Raw genomic sequence first — 11,436 nt, forward strand, 5'->3', positions numbered from 1 at the left:
CCTAAGGTGGACTGCAAATTTTCAATTGGGCCGGACCATGTTCCAAATGTGATTGAAAAGGTTTCGGGTGATTCCAGTTTAAATGACAGGAATTTCGTCGACTCGAATGAGGTTATTGATTGTCCATCATCTACCGCTGTTGCTCGTTTTCGTATCAAAGGAAGGAAAGCCCCCCTCCTGATTAAAAGTCATTTCATTAATCATGTGTGGGGAAGGAGTAGTATGAAGCGTTGCCGACGCCGGGAAAACTTTCGATGGCATGAAAGACTTTTCATTGATAATGTGATGAAAGATGCGTTTGAAGACGACGATGAGTATGCCTGTTGCTCATGTCGTTCTTCCTCATGTGAGTCTTCGGAGTCGGAAACATAGATTGCTCTCTAGTCGTGGTGTGCGGTTTCTTCGTGTTCTTGTATTAGTGTGTTTATTATTGCTTCGAGTCTCTAATTGTTGTGAGTTTATAGTTGGGTGATGTCTTTGGGTGTAGTCGCGTGTTTTTGGTTCTAGCTTCTTGCTAGTTCCGGTGCGTGTAATTTTTTATATTTTAATATATCCTACTCGCCTTTCAAAAAAAATACTAATTGGCATGACCTTTTTACTATTCACGGGAGCATTTTCATCTATTTATCTCACAAGGGCATTTTCGAATTTGTTACTTTCAACACTTAACACAAACTGCATTTGCCACAAACACTACCTTCTACCACACCAACCACCTGCCACCTGCCACCGCCACCATGAGTAGCATAGCTTCGACCACCACCACAAACACTCCACCACAATCAGCTTCCTGCCACCGCCACCATCTACCAAAAGTACCAGTAGTGGTGGTTTACGGGAAAGAAGGACGATGATGTAAGAAAGTTTGGTCGTCGAAGATTCTGTCAGTGTAGGATTGTTGTAGTTAGTGAACCGTTTGGTCCGAATTCACCAAGAAGATGAGCGGGATGGAAGGTGAGTTCAAATGCGACGGAAAAACAAGTATTTCCGGTCAAATGGTAACTCTCCAGCTATGTATATTAGCGGCGTGTTTCAGCGCGTGGCGGCGGCGGTGTGGTTGTCGGGATTGGACGAAATTTGAAGGGGTTGGTCAGAATTGTGTTCCTAATGTAGTGTTGTGTACGGTGTTTCATAAAATTTTGGAATATCGGTGTAGATCTGAAAAATAAGGTAGGTGGTTAACGGTAGCCGAATTTATGGTGAAGGTGAAGGCAATGGTGAAGGTGGATGGCGGAGTTGGATAGCGGAGGTGGAGGTAATGACAAAGGTAGTGGTAGGAGTTTTTTACCGGTCGGAGAAATGAGATGTATGAATATCTTGTGAGGAGGTGCGTAGATGATAAAGTAGGATAGTTTTTTTTGTCACTTCTCCAACAAATACGTCAGTTGGCACTTGGCACAATTAATTACGGTCTAAAGTATTTTGATGGAGATTTAATCTATACATCTGTCAACCTCACAGTTAAACAAAAACAAAACAGTGGCAATAAAGAATTTGCTACCGATTTGGCTCCACACACCTATATAACCAAAATATCAAGACTTTGAAAAGTTACTTTAAAATTACCTAACGATTTCAAATTTTTATTTGATTGCAACAACAAAACAACAAATTATATGTGTTATAATACATCAATTATTGAAGTAGAAGTCAAGAAATGGTGGCTAACAATTTTATATAATTCACAAAAGTCAAATATGTAACACTCTTTGTAGTATAAATATGCATCAATATGTACAAGATAAACACCCCATTCTAATATACTTACAACAAGTATTATACTTCTTTCTCTCCATTATCATCTTTGTTCTTACACTTCATTATTAGTATTCTTAATCAAGAATCAAACCACTAAAGGTAGTTATAAGCCTACTGAATTATAACACGTTATCAGCACGAAGTGCTCCGTATAATCAAGGTTTATCTAAGTAAGCACGAGTCACTAATCAAGGCAAGTGTTCAAGTCCGGCAGTACGCTGTTTCGGACCGGTGTACCCTGAGAACAGACGCATAATCTGTTTAAGGGAATTGTGTCAAACACAAGCCCGGTTCAACCTAATATTGGTTAGATCGTTTCAACTTTCTCTTAGTTTGATTATTTATTAGCAATATGATTATTACGTTTGTGATAATATATATAAGTGTTTCAGTTTCGTATACAATTTTCCTACAAACTTAAACAGATTCTTATACGAAACTAATATTTGATATAAACTGCTTTTGATCTAATATGAATAATTTTATTGCTATTTAAACTCATAATACAGATCGTATGTTATATACAGAGTATTCCGTAATTGATGTAGCTTACCTGTGATATAAATCTTGTATGCCTAAAATATTTATGTTGATATAACTCTGCCATATATGTTATTATGGTCTATTAGAATACATATTAGTATTAGTATTTTAATCGTGTATAAATACAAAGATATGCATTCAAACTTATACAAAATATACGCAAGAATCCTAATCTTAATTGGAGACCATATCCTTAGCATGTATTACACTTATAAAATACTATTAATGCACCGGTTTATTAAATTGATTTTAATTTGCCATGATGTTTCGGTGGTTATAAACATGTTTACTTTGTTATTAATTTTGCTTGCAAATAAAATTGCTTGTTTGATGATTATAATAAATTCAACTTCAATTAACAATTTCGTATATACAAATTCGTGTATTAATCTGTTTCACTCTTTTATGTATATATCGTCGAAGATCGTTGGTTACGATCCTAGATTAATTTCATATGTTTGGTTTTGTTTCAAATCGAGCTTGCCGTCTTTTCTTTGGAAGACCCGTGAACATAAGATTGGATGACCTTTGTTGATGATCATCATCATTCTTTTCTAGCGGCTGTAACAATCGACAACACCGGCGAATAAATTGCAGGTAACGCCATTAACGATTTTTATTCGTTTAAGTGTTTAACCATAGTGTGTTAAGACAGGAACGAGATCGATTCCCGGTGTCACCGCATAGCCATATGTAAGGTAACACGATTAAAATCATGTATCACTCGAGGTGTTTTTTTTTCTCTCGTTTGATATTTTTTTTTCTTCGTTGAATACGAAACTGCTTTGAGTAGAAAATAAAGCATTGAAAAGGAAATTATTAAACTTGTCGTTATGATTCTTACGCTTATAAATAGAACGATAAAATTTCATATTTTAGTTCTGCTATACGTGTACTACTTGAATTATGTACATGTTCTACGTGTACTTCTCAAGTAAATTACAAAAGAATTAAACTGATTGAAGTGTATGGTTTGAATTATTCTATTTAGATGGCACAGGTATTGAAATGTTACTTTGCTTGATTGATTGCAATTTGTTACACAATGTGAATCTGAATATAACCAATTAATTATGTGGTATTTGGTCAATTATAACGGATGACTTTGTTGTAAAACTTACTAATGTTTGCGAATATTAGTTGCATAATTAATACTGATGAATGAATGCTTTGATATGTTACTCGGTATTAATTTATTGTGGACAGTAAATACTTGCTTATTACATATAATATCTAATTGATATTGATGTTGAACACGTAGTCTATGTGGTGTACATATATAACTTTTGTTTATAAACAACCTCAAAAAGATTAATTACTTGTTTATGCTTTTGCTGGTTATATGTGTTGTATATATATAACTTTGGTTAGCCAATCATGACCTCTTATTCGACAGTACTACCACTGTCGAATGTGGCTCTTTCTCATACTGAGAAACCTGAGAAGTTTACTGGTGTAAATTTCATGCGGTGGCAGTAAAAGATGTTCTTTTAGCTGACCACGCTGAACCTTGCGAGGTTCTTGACCGAACCTTGCGAGGTTCTTGACCGAACCTTGCGAGGTTCTTGGCTGAACCGCTTCCCAAGTTAAATGAAAGGGAAGATGATACTCAAATTGTGAGCGCAATTAAAGTTTGGAATCATTTGAATTCTTTGTGCGAAACTATTTCTTGAATACATAAACATCTTATTTAGCTCTACAAATAAGTCCCAAAAGAAAAGAAAGCGAGAGTGAATCTGTTGAAAAATCTTGATTAAATAAACCCTGAGCTACCTTGAGACTTGAATGGTTTGAATTTTCTAAGATGCCTAGCTTGTTATGTATCACTCATAAATAAATAATTTTAGACCATAACGCATATGATGAAAAGCGCAGCACATATGATTAAAATGATATATTGTAAAAAGCGCATATGATGAAAAGCGCAGCGCATATGATTAAAAGCGCATATGATTAAAAGCGCATATGGTGAAAAGGATATATGATGAAAAGCACATATGGTGATTAATGAAAAAGCACATATGGTGATTAATGAAAAGCACATACGGTGATTAATGAAAAAGCACATATAGTGATTAATGAAAAAGCACATATGGTGATTAATGAAAAGCACATATGGTGATTAATGAAAAGCACATATGGTGATTAATGAAAAATACATTGAGAAAGAATCACCAATGTTTTTTTTGAAAGAATTCAAGATGATATATATGAGGACATGCAAATTTACATGCTGCGATATTATTTCACATTAGACAAAGTGCAACTCATAAATATTCTCCCCTACAACTTGATTTTGGCCGAGAGCCAAATATTTCCCACCATTAGAACATTTGATTGTGCAGTGTATGTTCTAGTTGCACAACCACAACGCACTAAAATGGGTCCTCAAAGGAGGATGGGGATATATATATATTAAATATGAAACATCTTCAATTATAAGATATATTGAACCTATAACGGGTGATGTTTTTACAGCACGTTTTGCTGATTGTCACTTTAATGAAACATTCCCTATATTAGGGGGAGAAATGAAAAATAAAGAAAAAGATGCTTCATGATGTGAACATCAATTAAGGTATATAGAACTAGCACAAAAGAATGCGAAAAGAAAGTTAAAAAAATAATGCATATGCAAGAACTTGCAAATAAACTACCTGATGCATTTACAGATACAAAAAGAAGTGAATAAATCATATATACCAGCAGTAAATGCTTCAGTTAGAATTGAAATTCTAGAAGCCGAAAATGTCACTCATGAGTCTTTGCCACGCCTGAAACGTGGGAGACCAATTGGTTCCAAAGATAAAAAAATCCTCGAAAAGAAAAATCAGCTGATAATGAGGTAAAAGAAAGTGTTCAAGAAGAACCACAAATTAATATTCCTTCTGCAGAGGATATTGATAAATGTAAATACATAAATTGCAATAAATTATGCATTAATATGGAATCGAAATGGAATGAAAAATGTTGATGAGAATTTTTCATACAATGACATCATGAATAAAGATGATGAGCTGGAACCAAAATCTGTCATTGAATGTCAAAATAGACATGACTATATAAGAGCTGAATTAGAATTGCTCAATAAAAGAAAAGTTTTCGGATAAATCATTTTCACTTTAAAGATGTGAAACGTATGGGACACAAATGAATTTTTACCCGAAAAGGAAATGAGAACAATGAAGTTACAAGGTAAAGCTATACTTGTAACTCAAGATTTTTCTCAAAGACCAGGAATTGTTTATGAGGAAACTTATTCTCTTGTTATGGATGCAATTACTTTTAGATACTTAATCAGCCTCGCAGTTTCTAAAAATTTAGAAATGCATCTCATGGATGTTGTGACTGCTTATCTATATGGATCATTTGATAGTAATATATATATATGTGTATATATATATATGAAGATACCTAAAGGGTTTAAGGTATCAGAAGCATCTAAAAACACAAGGAAATGTATTCCATTAAAGCACAAAGATTTTTATATGGGTTGATACAGTAGTATAACTGATTAAGTGATTACTTGATAAGAAAACGGGTATAAAAATAATCTTATTTGCACATGTGTTCTTATTAAGAAAACAATGTCCGGATATGTGATTGTAAACTGTTTATGTCGATGATCTTAACATCATAGGTACAAATAAAGAGATCCATGAAACCATTCAACTTCTAAAGAAAGAATTTGAAATGAAAGGTCTCGGAAAAACCAAGTATTGCCTTGGTTTGCAGATTGAGCATATGCCTAATGGTTTACTTGTACATCAAACAAACTATATCGAAAAGATTTTAAAACATTTTTAAAGACAAAACCATTGGTTGATATATCACTCAATATTGACACTGATCTATTTTATCCCCGTGAAGATCATGAAGATCTTTACAGATCAAAAGTTCCATATCTTAGTGCAATTGGGGTTATTATGTATTTTATAAATTGTACAAGGCTTGACATTTCTTTGCAGTTAATTTGTTGACAAGGTTCAATTCAACCCCTACAAAAAGACATTGAAATGGGATCAAACCGATATTTTGATACCCTTGAGGAACTGCTAATTTAAAATTATTTTATTCTAACGCTTCGAAACAAGATTTGGTTGATTATGTATATGCAGGTCATTCAACAAATCCTCATAAAGATAAATCTCAAACTTGATATGTATTCCTAAATGGAGGTACCACAAAATCATGGCGTTCTTAAAACAAACACTTGTTGCAACATCATCAAATCATGACGAAGTGATTGCATTATATGAAACTACTCGAAAATGTTTTTGGACTAGAACGCGATAAAAGTCCAACAACTATCTATGAAGATAATGCAGCTTGCATAGCACAGATGAAAGAAGGGTATATCAAAAGTGACCGAACAAAACACATACCCCCTAGATTCTTCTCATACACTCAAGGTCTCATTAAGGACAACCAGATTGAAATGAGATATGTACAATCCAACAAAAACTCTGCCGATCTTTTCACCAAAGCACTCTCAACTGCTATTTTCAGAACACACGTTCACAATATTGGCATGAGGCTTGTTCAAAAGATGTAACAACTCAGCTATGTCTACTTGAGGGGGAGTCAACTCTATGCTGCACTCTTTTTCCCTTAGCTAAAGTTTTTTCCCACTGGGTTTTCTTTAGCAAGGTTTTTAACGAGGCAGTACTAGTTGCTCTCTAATAAAATTGTCATCCAAGGGGGAGTGTTATAATACATCAATTATTGAAGTAGAAGTCAAGAAATGGTGGCTAACAATTTTATATAATTCACAAAAGTCAAATATGTAACACTCTTTGTAGTATAAATATGCATCAATATGTACAAGATAAACACCCCATTCTAATATACTTACAACAAGTATTATACTTCTTTCTCTCCATTATCATCTTTGTTCTTACACTTCATTATTAGTATTCTTAATCAAGAATCAAACCACTAAAGGTAGTTATAAGCCTACTGAATTATAACAATATGCAATTTCTTTTCACATGTACTATTATTATTATTATTATTATTATTATTATTATTATTATTATTATTATTATTACTATTACTATTACTTAACTATTATATAATATATATGGTGAGTTATAAACAGTACTTGGGTCAACCCGTTCTGATTCGGTTCACTTGATTTTTTTCATTGTTTTTTCTTTACTTTTTTTATTCTTTCCTTTATAAATTTTTTCTCTTCCTTTTTTCATTCCTTAATTTTTATTAAGTTCGATTAATCGATCATTAACCAATCAAAATCACCTTCTTCGATTAACCGATCAAAGCCACCACGCAGTGCTATGGGATTTATTTCCTCATTAATATAACATTGTTCAAACTATTGACTTGTTATTAGCATTGCTAGTCTTTTGTCATCCTATTTATGTGTTCAAACTCAAGAAATTTTCACTTAATAGGTAGCGTTAAAAAAACATGAACATAAATTTTACCGTTCTACATCTTATTATACTCTGTTATGCACACGAAGTACCTATAAACTAATCAACAGTTGCTTATAGAAGTTAGTATAGTATTATTAAATGCAAAGCAATGAACAAAGTTCTTGTATCGTAGCAACATCGTGACCATCTGGTAGCATATACAACTTCGATTTTCCATTGTTCAAACATGTCAAGTTTAGCTGATTGCCTAATCGCAGCGACTGAAAAAACCACGTGAAAGTCAACAAATTGGTCAATGCCGAACCACATAATATCGTTCTACTTCACAATATTGTTTTTATACAAAATCCCATTACTCATGTAATATTAGCGGTTAATGTGATTATAAAAAGTCCCACGACTAGGTTGACTAGGCCTCGACTAGTCGGGATTTTGAAAAAGTCCGACTAGTCTCAACTTGGTCGATGTATAATGTATTCGGTCAAAGTTGTTAAATCCAATTTAGTCTGTCATAGTCAAATTTATTAGTTCAAAATAGAATTTATTCGGTCAAAATTAGCCAAAGTAGGTCAATGTAAGTCAAATATAGTCAAAGTCAAAGTTGCTACGTTTGACTAGTCGGACCCGACTAGTCTCCGACTTAAAATAGTTTAAAGCGCAAACACGTCATTATTCAAACAATTCTTCGCAGTTAACTTACGTTGCATTGAGGATCACAACTCCATAGAGGTGTCGGAACGCAACTTAGATAATGACACCAAGAACAGTAATCGTTTCCATCAACTTTTCGGAAAAGGAACACAAATCCGATTGTAAACCTGCAAATCCCAATTGAATGAAAACTCAATATCTCGTGTTCATAATGCAAAAAGAATATAAGATTAATTAGATCAAGACTTACACCACAAATAGAGCTATAACGGAGAGAACAAGGAAAATGTACTGGTACAACTTGTATTCAGGTTTCATCGGGTGTCCGTAATAACCAGGAGGAACAATCCAATCGAACTGTCGTCGAGCCAATAGGATAAATCCGAGGAAGAACCCTGTGACGAATCCTCCTATGTGCGCGAAGTTGTCCACGTGTGGGAGGATTCCGACCATTAGGTTTATGATGATCATGAGAATGAGCGTTGTTATCGCTGCCAACTATATGCAAAATGCTAGAATATATTAGATGTACATGTACAATTTAGATGTTAGATGTTAATGATAGGCAGTGTTTAATTATAAGTTACTGATGGGGTGGTGATAGTTTAGATATTTAGTCATGTTACGGTACTTATGAGTTAGTAATCATACATACCTTGTTGGTGTAAATAGTCCAATTCGTAAGTAATTCGGAAAGCATTGCTCCAAGTAAACCGAATAGGGCTCCCGATGCGCCAACAGAGATCGTTTTACGAATAAATAACGATGACAACAAGCTACCACCGATACCGGATATGACATAAAGCAATCCGATTCTTACTATAGAAACAAAAATCAAATGAAAAATGGATAATTTGAAAACAACCATTTTGAAATCGAAATGTGTAAGCTTACTCACCGAATCCAAACTCTTGCTCGAGGCGAATTCCAACGCCTAGAAGACTTAACATATTCGCGAAAATATGGAAGACACCGGCATGTAACCACATGCACGTAAATATTCGCCAATGTTGTCCTTCTTGAATCACCTTATTCGAATCCAATGCTCCCATTTTTAACAACCTAAGGTCAAACATTAGCAAGGGAAATTTTTTATTAGATGATTAATATATCAGAAAAAAGGCTGGGAAATAAATATATTACTTTTGGATATATGATTCCTGAACAAGTCATTTGTAATAGATTATTGTTTGTTTTATGTGTTAAGTGTCCGAATAGCAAAAAAAATCATTATAGTATTTTGTCATTAAGTTGAAATTAAACAGAGTTTTAACATAACTTTTTGATGTTCGAATATGATGCAGTCGGTCATAAATTTTACGATCGCAAACATGAATTAAATGCAGTAGAGAATATTAAATTGAAGGAAAGAAATCGTACGTTGATGCTGAAGGTCCAAGAAGGGGGTTTTCATGGATATTTTCGAATGCAAAACGTCGAAGGATATTCACACCAATACAAGTTCTCGAATGGGCTGGGCAGTTATTGATATGCATTGATAGTATGAATAATGCGACGTTGACAATGAAAATGATGGGAACCAACCACGGGAACCATTCTTCGGTTTGGTTTTGATTAGATGTAGATGACGGATAACCAGCCGGTGGAGGGGTACTATGGACATTGATTTCGATTTCAGGTGAATCCTTGGCGGATGTCCGTACCATGACATTAGTTGGTTTTTAAGAAATTCAGGGGGTGGTGTTTTTGATTGTGTTATTGATGTTCTTTATCTATGTCTTTTGGAAAAGATAAGAATGTTGGTTGAAGGATTGGGCGGGAAATTCCGGTGGGTTTATTGGGGGGTGTTGGAGGCTAACGGTATATAACTACTTTTGAGCTTTGTATATTTGTAATTATTAGTTAGGTATATGTATGTATGGATAATTTCATTTGTATGTGTGTAATTAAGGGAAAAGAGATGAATGATGAGTTGACAATTATGCATGTTTGAAACTTTATTAAATTTAGATAAATTCGTATGAACGGTTCACATTATTATCTATTCATTATATAAATTTCGTTCCTTATTTACATGTTTGGTGCAGAAAACAAAATTCCCTAACCATAACTTGTTGATTTCTTGACATATTACTAAAATGTTAAGTTTATACATTACTAACAACATATTTTGAAATGGTTAGCAAAAAAAAATAAAAATTACTCTGTATGAGATAACCGATTATATATTATACATTATACATCTAATTAAAATAAATTTATCCTTAAACTTAGGAGTGGACTATTGATTAAATGTTTCATGTTCAATCCGCACTTATGCACTAGCTACAATTTGAAGTTTTGCCGTTTAAAAAATGATGAACAGTAATAATTACAAAACGAGTAAATTATATTGACGATTCTTGTACTTTACATGATCGTTTTTACCTTTTGAAACCGATCATCCACATACTCAAAGTTTATAGTAATAGTCTTTGTAAATGACGTCCGCTAAAAACCATTTTAAGTTTAACAACGTGCAAAACATGTAAGGATAAAAGAAAATACTCAACTTTTGGTGATCTTTTGGAAACGAGAATCGAAAAAAATGAAAAGTGAACCGATAAACTTTCGCAGTTGAATACTCCGTATGTTGTTTTGTAAAGAAAAAAAAAGTGTAAAAGTAACTTTTGAAACATTAAATGTTTTGCACATTGCTAGATTTTAACCCCAAAGGGGTGGTTGAGTGGAATAGTTCTTCGAAGTCTTCAAGGGAGACCTAGGTTCAATCTGTAGGATTAATGTGCAAGGTACAACATATAACTATATGGCCGACCTCATTTGAGCCTTCGGGGTCACACACATATACACCGAGAAGTCAAATAAAATATATATATATATATGATGTATATATATTACTCAAGTAACAAAATAGTAAATCAAAATTAATTCATTTACTATTCATATGAATAATAAATGAAACCAAATTAATTAATTTACTATTCACATGAAAGCGATAGAAATTATTAATTATAAGTTACATAATATACCCCTAAAGTATTTGAGAAATACGACTTTGAAAAAGAAAATTACAAAAGAAGTTAAAACGCGTAAATCATAAATACGACTTTCAAAAAGGAAAATA

General features: G+C 33.4%; 1 protein-coding gene across 1 annotated transcript; it reads right to left on the reverse strand.

The window, feature by feature from the left end:
- Positions 1-7,834: 7,834 nt before the first annotated feature.
- Positions 7,835-10,018, reverse strand: LOC139872369 (RHOMBOID-like protein 1). Its single transcript, XM_071860229.1, has 6 exons — positions 9,732-10,018; positions 9,250-9,413; positions 9,007-9,170; positions 8,602-8,849; positions 8,401-8,518; positions 7,835-7,960 (listed from the first exon to the last, which is right to left on the reverse strand). Exons 1-6 carry the CDS (start codon positions 10,016-10,018, stop codon positions 7,835-7,837), a joined length of 1,107 nt encoding a protein of 368 aa, XP_071716330.1.
- Positions 10,019-11,436: the final 1,418 nt, after the last annotated feature.

Source organism: Rutidosis leptorrhynchoides, chromosome 10 (assembly GCF_046630445.1).
Source record: "Rutidosis leptorrhynchoides isolate AG116_Rl617_1_P2 chromosome 10, CSIRO_AGI_Rlap_v1, whole genome shotgun sequence".
NCBI classification, from domain to species: domain Eukaryota; kingdom Viridiplantae; phylum Streptophyta; class Magnoliopsida; order Asterales; family Asteraceae; genus Rutidosis; species Rutidosis leptorrhynchoides.

Coding starts and splice junctions, on each gene's coding strand:
- LOC139872369 (XM_071860229.1), bottom strand. CDS start 10,018: ATGGTACGGACATCCGCCAAGGATTCACCTGAAATCGAAATCAATGTC. Junction 9,171..9,249: donor CGAGCAAGAGTTTGGATTCG/GTGAGTAAGCTT, acceptor TTGTTTCTATAG/TAAGAATCGGATTGCTTTAT. Junction 7,961..8,400: donor GTTGTGATCCTCAATGCAAC/GTAAGTTAACTG, acceptor TGGTTTTTTCAG/TCGCTGCGATTAGGCAATCA.